Below are 22,205 nucleotides of genomic sequence, written 5' to 3' on the forward strand. Positions count from 1 at the left end.
TAAAATATGGTGCTGTATTTTTAGGATAGTGTTTATAATATCATTTTATGTAGATATCCACATTTATTTAATATTTTTCTTCTGCAGTTTTTATTGAAAATGCAATATTTCAGATCTCAAAAACCTGATGTGATAGACAAAAACCGATGCCATATTTGGAATCAGCACCCCAAATTTACCTTAAAACCGTTGGAATACCTTATGCCAGAAAAAGTGTGTTGACCAGTGTAATCCATTTACACGCAACATGATTCGATGCACGTTCGGCAAGCGGTGAGAATCGATTTTAATCTTTAAATCGATGAACTGCAACAGTTACCGGGAGCGTAATTCAAGACTTAGTGACGTCATGGACGAGAAACCCCACCGGGCACACGTTGGTCGATGACGTCACAATGGCGCCATTATGCAACCGCCCAACGACGTCGTTGAACAATGCCACGTATTTCTTTTGACACAGGCGACCGAAATGGGAGCGTAGATCTGCGAACACTAAAAAAATATAAATGTAAAAGGTTTGCGCTTCGGTGCATTCAATGAGCCAGAGCGGCCTGCCGTGGCGATACGAGATTGAATTTAGTTCTTATCGAACGGTCTGCCTTAGGATGCCTAAGCATATCGCGTCGAACAACGTACGGTGTGCCTCCGATTGGCCGGATCTTGACACGTTGACGAGGCAGCTCCTCTCAAAGCAGCTCCTGTCAGTGACAATGAGCTCGGGGCGAACAGGCCGTTGAATAGAAATGCGCTCTGGAGCGCTCTGCTCATTGAATGCCCCCCCCTGGTGAAACATTATTGTAGGTGGAGCTCGGGGCAGCAAAGAGCCGAGTACTGTTACATCATTTGCGAGTCGGTCAGCGCTAGAATTTGATTGGCTAGTTCAGAGTTAGATTCTATGGGAGAGCTAGTACCAATACTTGTCATGGTTAGCTCGTTAGGGTGTGTGGCTAGTTGGTTCGCTGTCATGAAAGAGCTAGTACTTGTGGCTGATTGGCTAGTTGATTAGGTTCATAATAGGGATATAATCTGATTGGCTACGTAGAAGGGAAGTAATAAAATAATAAAAATAAAACATAATAAAATAATTCTCACGACGTTTCGGCCACAACGCAAGCAGCCGTCCTCTTCACCTGAGGACGGCTGCTTGCGTTGTGGCCAAAACGTCGTGAGAATTATTTTATTATGTTTTATTTTTGTTATTTTATTACTTCCCTTCTACGTGACTTTACCGAAAGAACCAAGAATATGAATCCCTGCAGTCACGAAAGCTTTAAATCGAAACTGATTGGCTAGTTGAAGTGTTTGATTGGCTACTGGGCATCTGGCTCGGCGGTTAAGTGAACTGCTCGCAATCAGAAAGTTGAGAGTTCAAACCCTGGTTGCGGGTTGGTTGACTCAGCCCATCATCCCTCCTGGGTTCCATAACTTTTCCACAATCGAGGTTTCTTGGGTTAGATCACGTAAATATGTGTCGTTAAACCCGCCACCACCCGACAAAGCCAATTTGTAAGGTTTGACACGTAAGAATAATATGCCAATTTGTTACGAGTACAGCTCCCTATAATTATTGATTCGCTAGTTAGTTCGGGCTAAGGGCAGGGTGTTGGCGTTAAGTTGGCTACCCATTAAACATTCAACGTTGGGTCGACAGTGCTATGCGGTTGGAACCATTGGCCCAAACGTTCCATGTTTACCGGGTAGTTTGATAGTTTTTCTCTGCCCCAAAACTGCTCGCTTCTTCCCATCGCAAGCCATCACACCTCCGTTTAGCGCTCGTCCGCCTTTCGTCGTGGGAGTTGGACGTCGCTGCCATCGACTCGGCGCCTCTGAACACCGGGGCTGCATTTGTGTGCGGAAGCGCGTTTCCCCCTTACGCTGCTCTAACGCTTCTTGCTTCTCTCCGCAGAGAGTTGCACTCCTCCGTTGCAGGAACGGCGGCGGCGCATCTCCCTGCCGCACCCCCTGCAGCTTCCCCATCTGTGTTGCCCTTGCAGTGCATAGCAGAGGAATGGGCAGCGCGCTGCAAATGCAGCCCAATGTTCAGAGTTTAAAAGAAGACACAAACCAAGTGTGGCTCTTCTCTAGTAGCTACTTGGTGTCCTGACGAGTCATGATTCGGGGGGTTGAGATTTGATTCAAGAATCGATAATTTTTTCTTTTTCTAATTCATTGAGTTGCGGTGTTAACGATTGAACAATTCATCGATTAAGATAAATTACTAAGCGCAAGATACATGCATTGAACAGCGCGGGCAATAACCAAAGTTCGCGATTCGTATATGGAGTAAATTAATAGATCGCGACGTTTCGATCGCAACACAAGCAACCGTCATCAGGCGAAAACAAACACAGCAGGAGGACTGCTGATGTCAGCAGTTCGAAACGTCGCGATCCATTTCATTTTCTACCCACGTGACTTTACCGAAAGATCCAAAGAGTATGGATTCCCTGCAGTCACGAAAGCTTCAAATCAAGATCGTATACGTAGTAGTTATGGGTGTGCATGACCCCTGGGTTCACGACACCACACACTCTCGTGAAACCACGGGCAAACGGAACCCACTACGGTAAACCAACCACGGCAAACCATGGTAAACTGAACCGGCCATGGTAAGCCGCAGTAAATGCATCTTCATTTTACCGTATCGGTGCACAAAGTGGCTTAGTTTAACTGCGTGGAGGTTTAGTTTAATTGGGTAGTTTAAATCCGTAGCTAAGAGGTCTAAACACGGGCCTGGTAGCGACACAGCTTTGCCGATGGAGGTGACGCAGGGAAGATTCTTTGGGAAAATAGACCAAGAGGAAGCAGGAGAACGTCGCTGTGAGAAAATATTCAACAGGGACGTACGGACAAATGAAGAGAGCAACGCAAGATCGAGCAACGTGGTGGAGAGAATTGTGTCTCTCGACCTGCCGACAGACAGAATGCTCAATGGAATTACTTGCTACCCACTCGAGGCTGCGTGCCCTGGGCTTGTCCAACGCACCGAGTTTGCGAAGGAAGCTCGGCTAACGACCAATCAGACTCTAGGTTTACCATCGAGCGCGTCAACGTCAACATCGGTGCCGGTGCAGTCATTGCCACATGGACCGCGTCAGACAAGCCCAGGTCACTACCCAGGGCGGGACGCTGTCAATTATATTCATCCTGGTCTCATGAGTTTGAAACATGGCTAAACAAATAAACTTCATCTACAAGATGACAATCGGTTCCGTTGCTTGGGACGTCATCCTCCCAACGATGTAAGAGATACCATTCCTTGGCAGACAACATTAGCGCATCACACTCCTTAGCAAGCGACACTCGAGGTGACCGTGCTCTGACCACGATGAGCAGTAGGCAACGATGAGGGGACAACAAACATTCCCTGTCGTGACGCTCTCTTTGCCAAACAACACTCAGACAACACTCCGTAACAGGCAACACCCAATAAGTTCCTAACACTGACAAATTAATACTCGCCGCCCACAGCACTCGCCGACAATGCTCCTCACCCGACGGACAAAACTTCAAACGGCAACGCTCATTACGGACCACGCTCGGAAAACAAATCCCCATGATCGCACGACACTCATCGACGTACAAACCTCCCCCGCCAGACACGGCTCCTGACCGTCCTTGCGCTTGTCAAGCGACGACACTCCTCTCTCGCCAGACGACGCTCGCTCGCACTCCTCGACTGCACTGCACGAGGTGGCGACGCTTGCCGGGTGCCTTTGTGTTGTCCGAAGCGTCTCGGACGTGGCGTGGACTCGCGATGGAGGAGGTGAGGAGGGAGGTGATGGAGGAGGTGAGGAGGAGGGAGGTGATGGAGGGAAACGACCAATTGGGCTGCTTCAGGGGTCGGCGACGTGTGGCTCCAGAGCGGCATGCGGTTCTTCGACAGCCACTTCGTGACGCTATTTATTAAGGAGCGCCGTCTCGAACTTACTCGCATGGCTAATTCTTATTCTTGGTTCTTTCGGTAAAGTCACGTAGAAGGGAAATTGTATTATATCCCTTCTACGTGGCTTTACCGAAAGAACCAAGAATAAGAATCCCTGCAGTCACGAAACTTTTAAATCGAAATTCATGGCTATCTTGTTATTTTGGTTGCCAACTCCTGGCCTGGTTAAGATAATCCTGACCTGACCTTGATCCGATCTGACCCGACTTGTGGATACCGTAACTGACCTGGCCACAGCTGGTCCCTGTTGGACTTCTCCCAATCTGAATTGACCTCATGCCACTTCACCTGACCTGACCTGACCCGAAGCTTTCAATCAAAATTCATGGCTATTCTTGTTATTTTGGTTGCCAACTCCTGGCCTGGTTAAGATAATCCTGACCTGACCCGACTTGTGGATACCGTAACCGACCTGGCCACAGCTGGTCCCTGTTGGACTTCTCCCAATCTGATTTGACCTCATGCACCTTCACCTGACCTGACCTGACCCCATCTGACCTGGTCCCACTCACGCTCCCACATCTCACCTCCCCCCGCCCACTCCCCTCACCACCTCCTCTGTTCCCCTCTCCCCTCCGGCCCACTCCTCCGCTAGCAGCACCTGCGTGTCGGGGGCTCGGGCGCGGGGGGCTCCGAGGGGAGGGCAAGGACCCCTGTCATGAGGTCGCGAGATAGTGGCTCCATGGGCATCTGTGGGGCAACACACACCCCACACGCGGGTTAACACGCCGCCAGCATTGCTAGCAAGGTCACCACGGTAACGCCACGACACACTTTATATACAGGTAGGAACAACAGGTTCCACACTGCCCACCAGGGATTATTTGTCTGTCGTGCATATGGGGAGGGGAGGGTGGGGGGTGGGAGGGGTGGGGCTGGGTGGAGAGGGGAGGGTGGGGAGGGGGCTGGGTGGGGAGGGAAGGGGCTGGGTGGGGAGGGGAGGGTGAGGAGGGACTAGGTGGGGAGGGTGGGGCTGGGTGGGGAGGGGAGGGTGGGGAGGGGCTGGGTGGGGAGGGGCTGGGTGGGGAGGGGCTGGGTGGGGAGGGTGGGAAGAGTGGGGAGGGGCTGGGTGGGGGGGGGGGAGGGGCTGGGTGGGGGTGGGAGGGGTGGGGCTGGAGCTGGGTGGGGAGGGAGGGGCTGGGTGGGGAGGGGAGGGTGGGGAGGGTCTGGGTGGGGAGGGTGGGAAGGGGCTGGGTGGGAGGTGGGAGGGGCTGGGTGGGGAGGTTGGGACTGGGTGGGGAGGGGCTGGTCACCCCATGGTGCCCTTATAAAACTCAACGTTTAACCTACTCACTACACTATACACGACACGATACACTACACTTATACAGGTAGGAACAACAGGTTCCACACTGCCCACCAGGGATTATGTGTCTGTCTGTCGTGCACGAATGCGCTGTCCAACCAAGTTCCAACCTGCCCACTCCGAAGGAACGTGTTTAAGTGATCACTGCTACCACGCTAAGGCCATGAACATGACGGTACAATGCCGCCTCCGTTAAACACAGTTACGACTGCTGCCGTGGTAATAAGTGTCCCGTCCTGCCTTGTTAACACTATTAGTGTAAACACAGTTGTGTTTCTAAGTCACTGTGCCACTCGGTGTGGCGCCTGACGCTGCTGACACAGTCGCCGCGTGTGTCGCTGTGCCTCACCCTGCGCACGATGTCCTCCACCAGACGTAGGAAGATGTCCTCAACGTTACGGTTTTCGCGCGCGCTCGCCTCGCAGAACCGCATGCCGCTAAACCGCTGTGCAAACTGAGTGCAGCGTGGGAAACGATACACACCAACCACGGTAAACGATACACACCGACCACGGTAAACCAGAGTGAACGACACACACCAACCACGGTAAACCAGAGTGAACGACACACACCAACCAGGGTAAACGATACACACCGACCACGGTAAACAATACACACCAACCACGGTAAACCAGAGTGAACGATACACACCAACCAGGGTAAACGATACACACCGACCACGGTAAACCAGGGTAAACGATACACACCAAGCACGGTAAACGATACACACCGACCATGGTAAACGATACACACCGACCACGGTAAACCAGAGTGAACGATACACACCAACCAGGGTAAACGATACACACCAACCACGGTAAACAATACACACCAACCACGGTAAACCAGAGTGAACGATACACACCAACCAGGGTAAACGATACACACCGACCACGGTAAACGATACACACCAAGCACGGTAAATGATACACACCGACCATGGTAAACGATACACACCGACCACGGTAAACGATACACACCAAGCACGGTAAATGATACACACCGACCATGGTAAACGATACACACCGACCACGGTAAACGATACACACCAAGCACGGTAAACGATACACACCAAGCACGGTAAATGATACACACCGACCATGGTAAACGATACACACCGACCATGGTAAACGATAAACACCGACCACGGTAAACGATACACACCAAGCACGGTAAATGATACACACCGACCATGGTAAACGATACACACCGACCACGGTAAACGATAAACACCGACCACGGTAAACGATACACACCAAGCACGGTAAATGATACACACCGACCATGGTAAACGATACACACCAACCATGGTAAACGATAAACACCGACCACGGTAAACGATACACACCAAGCACGGTAAATGATACACACCGACCATGGTAAACGATACACACCGACCACGGTAAACGATACACACCAAGCACGGTAAATGATACACACCGACCATGGTAAACGATACACACCGACCACGGTAAACCAGGGTAAACGATACACACCGACCACGGTAAACCACAATTGCAACATGACACATATGATCACGGTGATATAGGGTGGTGGTGGTGGTGTAGGGTGGTGGTGCACGGATTGGCGTTGACAGCGTGGAAGGCAGCAGAGGGCAGTGCCGTACTTCTGTGCTTCCACGTCCATAGCACGTGACGATCCCTGACGGTACACGATGATGATGTGTTTATGGTGGTACGTGATGATGATGTATGGTGGTCCATGGTGGTATATGATGATGTTTGATGGTATGTGGTGATGATGATGTATGGGAGTATGCGATGATGAGGTACGTGATGATGTACGATGGCACGTCATGTCGTACGGTGATACATTATGATGATACTGTTTGGTGGTACGTGATGTATGGTGGTATGTGATGTAAGCTTGTACATGGGGGTGCGTGATGATGAAGTATGTGATGACGTATCGGATTATGTGGTGAAGTATGGTGCTTGGTATGCGGCCTGGGGCGTGTGACTTCACCTTAAGCCCCTCCTCCCGCGTGACCTCCCTCTCCGCTTCCCGGTCGAGTTTGTTCCCAACCAGCAGCAAATCCACGTCCTCGGAGGCGTACTGAGCACACGGCACACACGCCGCACTCACCACCGTACTCACTCATACCCTATACACACCGTACACCGCACCACACCACTCAAACCACTCATACCATATACACACCGTACTCACTCATACCATATACAGAGCACACGGCACACACGCCGCACTCACCACCGTACTCACTCATACCATATACACACCGTACACCGCACCACACCACTCAAACCACTCATACCATATACACACCGTACACCGCACTACACCACTCATACCATATACACCGCACACACATCACACTCGTACCACACCGTACTCACGACACTCATACCATATACACACCGTACACTGCACCACACCACTCAAACCACACATACCATATACACCGCACACACATCACACTCGTACCACACCTACCAAACACACCACACATAAACTATGCAGACATACAGATACCATACATACACACAAACAGATAGAACACATATACGATAACACACACATATATTATACACATATACCGCACTCAAAGACAAATATCCGCAATATAACCTGAACAGACTGTTGGGGCAAGTGCTGTTAGCGAGCACCTATGAAGGTCCGGCATGGCACACGAGGGGGTGGGTGGCCAAAACCACACGCCTTTTTCTCCCTAGTGGCGAGGTCCACATATTGCACCAGATACTCATTTGAGGCTGAGTCGACCTAGGGGTGGTCCAGAACCGATTCAGATAATCGTCACTGGTGTTGGCCGTGAGCGGGAATCCAACTCGCGTCACTGGTTAATAACGCAGCACGCAAACTATTGCTGCCCACTCATGCCACAAATACACACACACAACGTACAAACACACACGCACACTACGCACCACACACACCGTCATACACAGTCCACAAAACAAAGTACGCACACTGCGCATACCATATAGAGTACACCACATGTACTGTACACACACAGTGCACCACATATGCTACACACTCACCATCTGTGTCTTTCATGTCCACCTCATACACCCACAAAATTACCCACTCAACTCTCTCAACCACCCATTTCTTCAACCCCAAACCAACCATCTTCATGTCATCTCTCTCTTCCACTTCATCTCAGCCTCATCATACGCCCAACAGCCCGGCCTCAACCACCACCTGGTATATCCCGTCCACTAAGCCATCCACATCCCATCTCACAAGCAACCTCATCATCAACCGGGCCCACCACGCCCCCACCCACCTTGTCCACCATGCTCATCCACTTGTGCAGGTCGAGGAAGGAGTCTCTGCGCGTGAGGTCGTATACGAGCAGGATTCCGCGCGCCCCCCGGTAGTAGGCCGACGTGATGCTGTTGAAGCGCTCCTGCCCGGCCGTGTCCCTGACCAGGGGCACAAACTCGGCAGGGTCAACTTCGGCAGGAGGCCACCGACGTTGGGTTATCATCCTGCAGCCGGGCAATCGATTCTTTGCCGGGGGCGTCGGCACCATCGGCTAGTCTAGGCGCCCTGACGAACGGACATCAACACTTAAGCCTTCGTCTTGATGCTAACAACAGTGGCCTGCCTACGATCCATCGTGAGTTTCACAGCTAGATTTTGATCCACCCTGGCCTGCCCATGATGATAATGACAATCATAATTATTTCAACTTGTAACGCTCCGCTGCCGCACGGTGTCTGCTTGCTCTCGATACGACGAGGAGGAACCAAAAGCAAGCACAGAAGGCAACTCCCACGCGGTCAGCCAGTGAAAGAATTCCCCTCCCCAAGCTCTGCAATCCTCTATGTATGAAAGTCTTATTGGGCAATAAATGAGCGTTCACATGTTGGAGGAAACCGGAGCACTTGGAGAAAGCCCACACGTGCGAGGGGGCAACGCTCTATCCCCGTATAGATGGAACAGTTTGACTCCACATTTGCTGAACCACCTTCTGCTGGCGAGCCAGGGTATGACTCCTCCCCAACTCTCACGAGATTGGAGTTTCATGACGTTTCTGCGATCCACCAGCCCTTGCTGCTTCCACAGTGGTGCTGGATTACAGGCCACATGGACCACCACCACTCAGCAAACTTAAGGATGATCAATCCTGAGTTTAATCAAGCTGGGTTACGTGAGGAGCTCACATATCCTTGAATGATCGCGACACATTTTCACAAGCGATGGAAGTGTTCACTGGGCCATGTATCCCGCATGTCCAAGCAGCTGCTGTTTGGCTGGATAGTGGAGGCTAAACAGGCTTGGCATGGCCTACAGAAGAGATCGATGAGCTAATGTGGTACAGGAGAACCTGAGCTAAGCAGACTCCCTGATGACAAGTAACAGCGGTGTCAAGATCGACATCTGTGGAGGAGGCCCGTGAAGGACGCTACTGGGCAGTTGGAGGCTGTTGGCTTCCAGCAACAACCGAGAGCAGAGGAGCGATGCCCACAACAACGAGCGGAGCAACAGGTGTATAACATACAGCAAAGTTTGCACAGTGGGGAGCACAGAATTTTCATCTGCCAGTCATCTCAGTCAGTCAACCCACGGCATCTGGGTCTGTCCCGTGACCTCCTGCCAGCCACCCTGGCACACTTCACGTGGTTTCAATATGCATCTATCCTGGCACAAGCACTGCTGTGACATCACGGCCACTTAGTGGTGAACGGCGGCTGTTGCGAAACGCATGCAGTGTACGCGTGCATGTGTGTGCGCGTGCGTTCGAGAGGAGCGGTGGCGCATTGGTTAGTGCACTGCATTACTCACCCGGCCAACATCGGTGACAAATATCTGAACCAATCCTGGGCCTCCTCAAGGTCACCTCAGCAGCCTTATAAAATGAGCACCTGGTGTGGTGTGTAAACATCAGCTCCGGAAAGACAAGGGGCGGACGGGTGTGGCGTTGGCCACCAAAGCCCTCGTGGACTGAACCAGCTTTTTTAGGTGCAGCGTGATCAGGAGTTAGCCCAACGGCCTGCAGACGCTATACGGGGGGGAACTTCGTCTCCGTGTGCGTGTTCGAGGCTCACCAGATCTGCAATCGGATTTTCTTTCCGCCCAGCTCGATGGTCTTGATTTTAAAATCAACGCCTGAGAGAGAGAGGGAGAGAGAGAGACACACACAGATACGCTGATGCTGGCATCACCGCCCACCACAGAGTCCTGTCGCTGGGTCGATACCCACACACACAGATTTGTTGCGTCTAGTTTGTTGTCCTTCCCTCGCAACTCTCCGATGATCACAGTTGGCTACGTACGGTGCGAACGAAGTTCAACATACATACACACGGCTACAGACCGCGAGGGCACAGGTCTGCGTGTGTGTGTGTGTACTGTATGACAGAATTACGTGTGCTAGGGCAAGTACGTATGTGTACAAGCGGTGGGGAGCGGTGGCGCAGAGCTTAGAGCGTTGCGCCACGAACCCGGTGACACGAGTGCGCTCACGGCCAATACCAGTGAACCGGTCTTGGGCCTCCCCTAGGTCCACTCAGCCGCAAACCAATACACCTATTGCGGTATGTCAACATTAGCACTGCGGAGACAAAGGCGGCCGGTCGTGGTGCTGCTGGCCACCCACCCCCTTCGCGTGACGTGCCGGCCTTCATAGGCGCTTGCTAACAGCACTTGCCCCAACAGTCTACCGAGGCTACATGGGGGACCTTTGTCTTTACACAGCAGTTTACGTACATAAACATGTGCACCTAGAGCCTAGCATCTGTGTGCATACAGGCGTGCGTGCGAGTAGAACCGTGCACGTGTACACATTCGGGCACGTCCATGTATACATACAGGCGTGTGTAACAGAGGTCGCAACCGGGTACCCGATACCCGTACCCTACCCGATGCCCGGCTACCCGTACCCGGTCAGGTACGGGTACGGGTAGCCGTTTGCGATCCTGGTGCGGCCGGGTACGGGTACGGGTAGGCCGTGCGTCACTGGTGAGTAACCGTTTGTCACTCATTCGGGTAGGGTACGGGTACGGGTAGGGAACGGGTACCCGTACCCGGCTGGGTACGCGACCCTGGTGCAGCCAGGTACGGGTAAGGAATCAAAACCCGTTTGCGACCTCTGGTGTGTAATGGTTAGCGCGCCGCTCCAGGAAGCTAGCGATCCGAGTTGTATTCCTGCTCACGGCGAACCGGTTCTGGGCCTCCCCTAGGTCGGCGTGTACCGGGTGTGATTTGTAAGCATCGCCACGAGGGAGACAAAGGCGGGCAGGCATGTGCTGGCCAACCAACCCCTCTCGTGTACAGTTACATTACCGGCCTTCATAGGCGCTAACTTGCCCTAACGGAATGCTAACGCTACAAGGGGAGGGTCGTTGTGTATAGCATGTGTATTGAGGCACGCGTGTGTGTGATTGTGTGTTAGTATCACGTAACAGCCACAGCTTGCGGCAAAGTGCCATGTTACTCACAGGCGCGTGTTATTGGCCATGGCACGCACACACCCATTGCGTTCACTCTCACCAACAAACATTAGCTCACGCATCCTCTGTTGGATTTTGATTGAAAGCTTTCGTGACTGCAGGGATTCATGTTCTTGGTTCTTTCGGTCGGTAAAGTCACGTAGAAGGGAAATAATAATATAATATAAATATAAAACAATACAAATTCTCACGACGTTTCGACTGCAACACAAGCAATCATCATCAGGTGTGAAATCCACAGTAAGAAATTTAGAAAAAAGTGGATTTCACACCTGATGATGATTGCTTGTGTTGCAGTCGAAACGTCGTGAGAATTTTTATTGCTTTATATTTATATTATTTTATTATTTCCCTTCTACGTGACTTTACCGAACGAACCAAGAAGATGAATCCTATGTTGGGGCAAGCGATGTTAGCGAGCACCTATGAAGGCCGGCACGGCACACGATGGGGTGGGTGGGCCAGCATCACGCCCGACCACCTTTGTCTCCCTAGTGGCGATGTTTACACACCGGGTACTCATTTGAGGCTGAGTCGACCGAGAGGAGGCCCAGGACCGGTTCAGATAATCCTCACAGGTGTTGGCCGTGAGCGGCAATCGAATTCAAGTCGCAGGGTTTGTAAAGCAGCGCGCTAACCACTCCACCACCGCTCCAAACACACTCACCAACACACATTAGTTCACACAAACACACCCTCAAATGCTGTGAGCGAGCACCTATGAAGGCCGGCACGACACACGAAGGTGGGCGTGGCTAGAACCACGCGCGGCCGCCTTTGTCTCCCCAGTGCTGATGTTTCACACCCACCCTCTCCCGCTTTCCCATCCTCCGTATGGTGCGTCTGTGTCTGTGCCCCCCGTCTCTTAGAGCCGTCGTGTTATTGTGTCAACCGACTGCTGGATGAGGGCCTCCCCATGCCGTGCGGGTCGTGGAAGTTATTTGATGAAATAAAAGAAATTATTTTATTTAGTAAATATTTTTATTTATTTTATACCCACGTGACTTTACCGAAAGAACCAAAGGGCATGGATTCCTGCAATCACGAAAGCTTCAAATCAACATTTGACCATAATTCACGTGCTACCCACCATGGTGGCGAGACATTAACTACCTCGCCTGGTATAAAGGTCGTAGGTTAAAACCCCATCCTGACGCCTGTATACAGTATTTGGAGTTTGCGTGTTCTCTCTCTCCTCGAGGTCACGTGGATTTCTCCCGGGGGCCTCCGGTTTTTCCGTCCGCATTTATAAGCACGCGTTTAGAGCATTTGGCTGCCATACATTTCCACATTAGCCACTTCGTTGAGCTAGCATTTCTAGCCAGGTCGCTTCAGAAAAAATGCAGTAAAACTCGGCGGTGGGCCTTACCGGCTAAAATAAAAAATACTGTCATTTATAGTTTTATAGTTTAACGAAAACCCTGCAGCCACCTATAACAACCTGTTATCTTTAAACTATTTTTATTTCACCAGGTGAGGCACACTGAGCTACAGTATATAGCTTTTTTCAGAAGCGACCTGGCCACAAATGATAGCACAACGAAAGTGTCTTGCCGTCACGTGTACATTTATAATAGCCAAATACTTTAAACGCACGCTTCTGCTGTGCACGTGTGGTCACCAATCCGAGCACTATCCAGGCTCAAGTTTGCTTAGCTTCTGACAAGTTCGGGCGCATTCCGGGGTGATTTGGCCATGGGAGAGCAGATTTTTTTCCGAGAGGCTCAACTGGGATACATGGGTCAGTGGGTAGCACCGCCTACTTTTACATAACCACGCCCACTCGACCACTAGCACCGCACACAGTGAGCGGATTCGCTGCTTCTGAAGCTGGCCCCACCCCTTGTTCAGGTAGCTCCGCCCCCTGTCCATGTAGCCCCGCCCCTACCCCAGGTAGCCCCGCCTCCCTTTTGGCCGAGGCCAAAACATTTGAAACCCGGGGCCAAATTTCGAATCTTCGCTAAAACTTTTTGACCTTCTGCAATCACTGGAATGTCGCGGTGGCTGAATTAAAGTCCTAAACCTGGAACTTTGGTTGATTCCTTCCCTCCGCTAATCTCTTATATTCTCTTTTATGACCTGTGTTTTGATTTAGTGTGCTGATCTTAAAGGTGGAGTGACTCATGCAGCCAGCTATGGCTGCAGGGTTTTAGTAGTACATGTTGTTTATGCCATTTATTGTGAAAATTCTGTCACAGTTCCTATGATTGCTTTTTCATTGCTTTCATGGCTTTATTTTGGTGATTTCGAAAAGTGTATTGGTTTAGCCATGTTTGTTTGTTGTAGTACAGAGTTAGACTGATGGCCTTAATCTAAGCTGTCTTGTGGTTGTTGTTGTTGTTTGACTTGCATCCCACTGGGATTTTTGCACACAGCGTTGGTGTACGGTGTTTTTTCTGCAATGTTTTGCTGTCTTTTCTTGGATTTTCTGTTTGCACTTAGTCACATATTCACTTTAAGATGTTTTTTGTTCATGTTTTTGTTTTTTGTTTGTTGCGGTTGCACCCGATTCAAGAGCTGAATGGCTCACAGGGCTATACCTAATAAATGAACTTGAACTTGATTTCTGTACTTTTAAAAATATTATTTCGTATTAGCGACTTGCTTACTTTTTCTCTATCTTGCTCTTCTACCGGTTTTGGTTGTTGCTTTGCTTGTTGATATAACTTTCTGGACATGTTTGGGGGGGGGGGGGTGGGAAGAGCTTCATAGCTTCTAGATTTGAAGCTTTCGTGACTGCAAGGATTCATACTCTTAGGTTCTTTCGGTAAAGTCACGTAGGTAAAAATAATAATAATGAAATAATAAATGAAAATAAATACAACACAAGCCTCCGTCATCAGGTGTAACTGCTCCAGTAAAAAAACTGCTCCAGTAGTTCTACTGGAGCAGTTACACCTGATGACGGAGGCTTGTGTTGCTTCTGAAACGTCGTGATTTAATTTAGTTATTTTCATTTATTATTATTTTATTTCATTCTTATTTTTTTACCTACGTGACTTTACCGAAAGAACCTACGAGGACGCTTCATAGCTCATCGGATTCCTCCTCGTCCATTCTAAATAAAGATTCCCCTCTTCTTCACGAGATATTCCATCTCCCTTTTGGAGGTCCCCCTCCTCTACCCCGTCTCTCTCCCCGTGCACCAAGAGGCGAGTCTTCTCGTCTATATTTAACCCTATTCCCCGAATAGCGGCGCTTGGGATGAGGGAGGAGGTTGGGGGGGGGTGGTGGTGGTGAGGCAATCTACGTGCATCCTCTAGGTAGACTCGGCCTTAAACGTGCACAACACGTGCGTGCGTCGGTGCGGATCGTTTGTTCACACCCCAGCGGTATCGAACGGAGTTAAGGCAAAGGCGACCAACGAGATTAATGGTTAAAAAATAGCCTGCTTCAGATTATTGGCCTGGAAAGCCAATTTAGCCTGGTGGACCATAAATATTATTGCTCTCATGTGGAAACAAGGAAGAGTACAGAGTTCTGCTTATCTTTAACCAATAACAAAGGTTACCCCTGCCCCCATGTATACGGACATAATACAAGTGTACATAGACAAAGATCCCCTGTATAGCCTACATAGACTGTTGGGGAAAGTGCTGTTAGTCAACGCCAATCAAACTCGGCAAAGCACACGAGTTGGTGGTGTGATGTGGCCTGAAACCACTCCCGGCCGCCTTTGTCTCTTCAGTTATGATGCTTTTACACGCACAGTACAGGGAACATATTTGAGGCTGAGTCGACCAAGGGGTGGCCCAGAACAGGTTTTGTATTTTGTTTAGATTTTTTGGCTGCTATACATTTCCACACGATAAGCCACTTCTTTGAGCTATACTTTGTGGCAAGGTCGCTTCTGTAAAGAAGCTCATAGCTCAGTGGGCTTCAGCTGGTAAAATAAAACAACAATTGTCATTTTCTTACCTTTCCTACACTTTGCACTCCTGTCGTGTTTTCGAGCTGTTTGTTGTTGTAACTTTCTGACCCGACCCTACTGGACATCCGTGAAAAGAGCTTGATAGCTCATCGGATTCTTCCAGGAAAAATAAAGATCCTGATTTTGATATCCATTGGTAGTGAGCGACAGTAATATATAACACGTAGAAAGTAAGTTATTTCTTTTCTCTTTTGCTCAAGGTTTACGGTCCTGTGTTGACCTACGTTTGTTAATGTGTCTTGCGGTTAACACTACGGCTCTGTGTGCTCCCAGTCTTGTGTTGTCTTTGTATTGTTGGTTATTGTGGCCCCAATGTTAGTGTTGGTGTTGTTGGCTGTGTGGTCCCAATGTTTGTGCTGTTGGTTGTGGCCCTAATGTTAGTCTTGTGTTTGTGTTGTTGGTTGTGTGGTCCTGATGTTAGTGTTGTTGGTTGTGTTGTTGGTTGTGGTCCTGATGTTAGTCTGTGTTAGTGTTGTTGATTTTGTGGTCCTAATGTTAGTCTGTGTTTGTGTTGTAGGTTGCGTGGTTCTGTTAGTCTGTGTTTGTGTTGTTGGTTGTCGTTCTAATGTTAGTCTGTGTTTGTGTTGTTGGTTGTGTGGTTCTGTTAGTCTGTGTTTGTGTTGGTGGTTCTGTTAGTCTGTGTTTGTGTTGTTGGTTGCGTGGTCCTAATGTTAGTGTTGTGTTTGTGTTGTTGATTGTGTGGTCCTAATGTTAGTCTGTGTTTGTGTTGTTGGTTGTGGTTCTAATGTTAGTGTTGTGTTTGTGTTGTTGGTTGCGTGGTTCTGTTAGTCTGTTTGTGTTGTTGGTTGTGGTTCTAATGTTAGTCTGTGTTTGTGTTGTTGGTTGTGGTTCTAATGTTAGTGTTGTGTTTGTGTTGTTGGTTGCGTGGTTCTGTTAGTCTGTGTTTGTGTTGTTGGTTGTGGTTCTAATGTTAGTCTGTGGTTGTGTTGTTGGTTCTGTGGTCCCAATGTTAGTGTTGTGTTTGTGTTGTTAGTTGTGCCTGTTGTGGCTGTTGTTGACTCGTGTGATTCCCTGGTATATTTAGAGTCTGGCCACAGTGTGTGTTATCAGAGCGTGAATAGATGCGATAGTTTATGTGTTGGTGCTAACTGGAGGTGACGGTACAGACCCAGGTGTTATAAGTTAACTGTTGTGCCAGGCTAGGTGCACTTTGCGGCTATCGCGTTAAGTGTGGAAGGTCAAGGGGACAGACCCAGGTGCAATGGATCAGCCGATTCAAGATGAATGACGGATGCGCGACCGGCGATTCTCACTCTTCCAACTCAAAGTGCACCGTGCCTGGCACAAGCGCTGTCCTGGGTGTGTTCGTGACGAATGGCCGCTGTTGTTGACGATTTGAGTGTGGTGTGAGTAGATGGAGTGGTGGCGCAGTGGTTATCGATAACATCAGTGGCGAGTGTCGTCTGAACCGGTCCTAGACCTCATCTAGGTCGGTGCGGCCTCAAATAGGTACCCAATGCGGTGTCATCGTTAGAAAGGGAAAGGCAAAGAAGGCCGGGCCGTGGTTGTGCGACGAACCGGCCTTTATAGGTGTTCGCCAACAGCACTTGCCCAACAGTATATGCAAAGGCTATACGGGGGAGCTTTGTCTTTGTCCGCAAACCTCATGCCACCCTGTCCCCGTGTCCAATTGTGCCCCAATGTCCCTCCTCTGTCTTGTTTCCGTGTTCCCCACGTCCCTCGTGTCCACTCCACGTCTCCCTGTGCCCGAGTGGCACCACCCCGCGTTTCCTCCACACGCCCAGGTCATCAAGGCTCCTTCCTCTCATCCCTGCATCCCCTTGTCCCCCTGTCACCGTGTCCCCTTGTCTTGTCTCTTCTCTCTGTCCCCGTCTGTCCCGCTATGTGTCCCTGTATCTCTCCAATCCCTGTCTCATCGTGTCAACTCAACGTCTCCATGTGCACACGCCTGCTGATGTCTCCCACGCGTCAATTCCTCTCCGTATCCTCATGTCCCTCCTGGTCCCCGTGTGTGTGCCCCCCGTCTCTCTCCTCGTCTCCCCGTCGCTTATGATGCCCCCTCCATGTGCACCGCTGTCTCCTCTGTACCCCCAATGTCTCCCCATGCCCTCAATGCCCCCCCCCCCCAATGTCTCCCCATGCCCTCAATGCCCCACATGTCTCCCCATGTCTCCTCTGCCCCCCCTCCTAATGTCTATCCATGCCCTCAATGCCCCCCGTGTCTCCCCATGCCCTCATTGCCTCACATGTCTCCCCATGCCCTCAATGCCCCCCGTGTCTCCACATGCCCTCAATGCCCCACATGTCTCTCCATGCCCTCAATGCCCCCCGTGTCTCCACATGCCCTCAATGCCCCCCGTGTCTCCCCATGCCCTCAATGCCCCACATGTCTCTCCATGCCCTCAATGCCCCCCGTGTCTCCCCATGCCCTCAATGCCCCACATGTCTCCCCATGCCCTCAATGCCCCACATGTCTCCCCATGTCTCCTCTGCCCCCCCTCCTAATGTCTCTCCATGCCCTCAATGCCCCCCGTGTCTCCCCATGCCCTCATTGCCTCACATGTCTCCCCATGCCCTCAATGCCCCCCGTGTCTCCACATGCCCTCAATGCCCCACATGTCTCTCCATGCCCTCAATGCCCCCCGTGTCTCCACATGCCCTCAATGCCCCCCGTGTCTCCCCATGCCCTCAATGCCCCACATGTCTCTCCATGCCCTCAATGCCCCCCGTGTCTCCCCATGCCCTCAATGCCCCACATGTCTCCCCATGCCCTCAATGCCCCACATGTCTCCCCATGTCTCCTCTGCCCCCCCTCCTAATGTCTCTCCATGCCCTCAATGCCCCCCGTGTCTCCCCATGCCCTCATTGCCTCACATGTCTCCCCATGCCCTCAATGCCCCCCGTGTCTCCACATGCCCTCAATGCCCCACATGTCTCTCCATGCCCTCAATGCCCCCCGTGTCTCCCCATGCCCTCAATGCCCCACATGTCTCCCCATGACCTCAATGCCCCACATGTCTCCCCATGACCTCAATGCCCCACATGTCTCTCCATGCCCTCAATGCCCCACATGTCTCCCCATGCCCTCAATGCCCCACATGTCTCCCCATGCCCTCAATGCCCCACATGTCTCCCCATGCCCTCAATGCCCCACATGTCTCCCCATGCCCTCAATGCCCCACATGTCTCTCCATGCCCTCAATGCCCCACATGTCTCTCCATGCCCTCAATGCCCCACGTCTCTCCATGCCCTCAATGCCCCACATGTCTCCCCATGCCCTCAATGCCCCCCGTGTCTCCCCATGCCCTCAATGCCCCACATGTCTCCCCATGCCCTCAATGCCCCACGTCTCTCCATGCCCTCAATGCCCCACATGTCTCCCCATGCCCTCAATGCCCCCCGTGTCTCCCCATGCCCACACATCCACAATGCCCTCTATGCCCCCCCCCTCTCCAAGTGCGTATCCTATGCCCCCCCCCGTCTCCCCAGTGTCTCCTTGTGTCCCTAAACTCCATGTCCTCATGCCCACGTGTCTCTCCTGGCGTCTCCCCATGTCCCCCCCCATAAATCCACGTCTCCTCCGTCTCCCATGCACCTCGCCCACCCACTGCGTCTCCCCCTCTCCACCCCCCTCATCACCCACGCACACCACCCAGCCCCCAGCACCTCGCCCACCCACTGCGTCTCCCCCTCATAGCCCCCCTCATCACTCACGCACACCACCCAGCCCAGCACCTCGCCCACCCACTGTGTGTCTCCCCCTCATAGCCCCCCTCATCACCCACGCACACCACCCAGCCCCGGCACCTCGCCCACCCACTGCGTCTCCCCCTCATAGCCCCCCTCATCACCCACGCACACCACCCAGCCCAGCACCTCGCCCACCCACTGCGTCTCCCCCTCTCTACCCACGCACACCACCCAGCCCCCAGCACCTCGCCCACCCACTGCGTCTCCCCCTCATAGCCCCCCTCATCACTCACGCACACCACCCAGCCCCGGCACCACGCACCCACTGTGGACTTGCACGCGTCGCTGTAGGCGTCGTCCGTGAACCTCTCCATGAGGCTCGTCTTGCCCACGCCGCGGTTCCCGATGAGGATTAACTGGAACTTGAGGTCCGCGGGCCGCGGGGGAACGCGCCCCGAGGGGGTCCTCCGGCCCCGCGGGGTCCCTGCGGGGGTCAGTGTCCCCCCTCCTCCTCCTCCCCCTCCTCCTCCTTCTCCCACGACGAGGCTACCCGACCCGGGGCTCCGAGCGGTCAAAGCCCCCGGGGTCCGTGACCCCATCGGGGTGATCCCCGACGCGGGAGGGATCCGAGTGTTGACGCTCCCAGGACCCTGGGACCCCAGCGGGATAGGGGTCCCCAAACCGCGAAACCGCTTCTCCGCGGCGCCGGCCCCGCCGCCCAATTCCATGTTGCTGTGGCCGGGTCCTTGTCGCCCCGCTTGTCTCGCTCGGAGGCGAGGCGAGGAGTTGAGGCCCCGAGTTGAGGCCCCGAGTCGTCGGGGGTTTCGGGGATTTCGTTGAGAGGGGGTCCCGGGGTTCTCAACTCCTGGCGCGCGACCCCCGAAAAACTTTGAGGGGCGTGCAGTGCGCATGCGCCAACAACAGCTGTGCGTCACCCTCAGCCCCGCCCCTCAGACTCACGTCTCCCCCCGCAGCCCCGCCCCTCATCACAGTAGCCCCTCCCCTCACCACAATAGCCCCTCCCCATCACCACAGTAGCCCCTCCCCCACCACAGTAGCCCCTCCCCCACCACAGTAGCCCCTCCCCCTCACCACAGTAGCCCCTCCCCCGCCACGTGACCCCTCCCCCCACCACAGTAGCCCCTCCCCCACCACGTGACCCCGCCCCCCACCACAGTGGCCCCTCTCCCACCACAGTAGCCCCTCCCCCACCACAGTAGCCCCTCCCCCCCACCACGTGACCCCTCCTCCACCACGTGACCCCTCCCTCACCACGTGACCCCGTCATCAACTTTTCCCGCCTCACTTTGCATAACTAAAGCTCTTACCGTCGTCACTATTAATATTACTAATTAACCTATTGTTTAGCGGATAGATAATATGTTTAATGTTTAATTCTCATTAGGTGCCACGGTGTAAACTAGTTGTAATTACTGGCGAAACGTCGTACTCAGAGTGTGAATGTTGTGGCTTGGCTCTCCAACACACCGGTGTGCTGTACTAGTATACTACACTATACACTACACTACTATATACTACACTATACACTACACTACTATACACTACACTACTATACACTACACTACTATACACTACACTACTATACACTACACTCTAACCTACACTAATATACACTATACACTACTATACACTACACTACTATACACTCCACGATACACTACTATACACTATACACTACACTACTCGCTACACTGCACGGTGGTGGTGGTCACCCACATGTATAATTAAATATCCTGCTTCAAACCTACTTGCCTTGCGAGATCTGGGCGCTGTCCGTCGCATTGGGCGCGTGCGTGTGTTGTGTGCATGTACACACATTGCAGTATCACAACAAACATATAAACACACACACACGTCCCCCCAATATAACCTTGAAAGTACAGACACAAGCTCGGACAGCGAACACATGTTAAGGTCACATTGATCGAGGGGGAGATTTGACCAGAGTTTTGCATGAATCGGGTTACATTTCAAACTGAGTCGACCTAAAGGAAGCCCAGGTCACCTAAATGACCACTGGTATTGATGCGCATCGCGTGGATGTCTCCCCAGTGGCGATGTTTACACACCGCAACCAGGTACTCATTTGAGACTGAGTCGACCTAGGGGAAGCCCTGGACTGGTCTAGATATTTGTCCCTGGTGTTGGCCGTGTCACACACACACGAAGTGTCACACACACACGAAGTGTCACACACACACGAAGTGTCACACACACGAAGTGACACACACACACACACGCAGTCTCACACACACGAAGTGACACACACACACACACGCAGTTTCACACACGCAGTTTCACACACACGCAGTTTCACACACACGCAGTTTCACACACACGCAGTTTCACACACACGCAGTTTCACACACACGCAGTTTCACACACACGCAGTTTCACACACACGCAGTTTCACACACACGCAGTTTCACACACACGCAGTTTCACACACACGCAGTTTCACACACACGCAGTTTCACACACACGCAGTTTCACACACACGCAGTTTCACACACACGCAGTTTCACACACACGCAGTTTCACACACACGCAGTTTCACACACACACAAAGATCCCCCGTATAGCCTTAACAGACTGTTCGGGCAAGTGCTGTTAGCGAGCACCTATGAAGGCCGGAACGGTACACGAGAGGGTGGGTGGCCAGCACCACGCCCGACCGCCTTTGTCTCCCCAGTGGCGATGTTTACACACCACACCAGGTACTCATTTCAGGCTGAGCCGACCTAAAGGAAGCCCAGGACCGGTTCAGATAATCGTCACTGGTGTTGGCCGTGAGCGGGAATCGAACCCGGGTCGCTAGGTTCATAGCGCAGCGCGCTAACCGCTACACCACCGCTCCCCACACTCTC

At 52.1% G+C, this 22,205-nt stretch overlaps 1 protein-coding gene across 1 annotated transcript; it reads right to left on the reverse strand.

Moving 5' to 3' along the window:
- Positions 1 to 1,146: 1,146 nt before the first annotated feature.
- On the reverse strand, positions 1,147 to 20,210 carry RAB12 (RAB12, member RAS oncogene family). Its single transcript, XM_078866911.1, has 6 exons — positions 19,640 to 20,210; positions 10,310 to 10,370; positions 8,542 to 8,680; positions 7,239 to 7,328; positions 5,602 to 5,706; positions 1,147 to 4,636 (listed from the first exon to the last, which is right to left on the reverse strand). The coding sequence occupies exons 1-6, from the start codon at positions 20,043 to 20,045 to the stop codon at positions 4,538 to 4,540; spliced, it is 900 nt and encodes a 299-aa protein (XP_078723037.1). The 5' UTR covers positions 20,046 to 20,210; the 3' UTR covers positions 1,147 to 4,537.
- Positions 20,211 to 22,205: the final 1,995 nt, after the last annotated feature.

This window comes from Lampetra fluviatilis, chromosome 23 (assembly GCF_964198595.1).
Source record: "Lampetra fluviatilis chromosome 23, kcLamFluv1.1, whole genome shotgun sequence".
Classification (NCBI taxonomy): Eukaryota; Metazoa; Chordata; class Hyperoartia; order Petromyzontiformes; family Petromyzontidae; genus Lampetra; species Lampetra fluviatilis.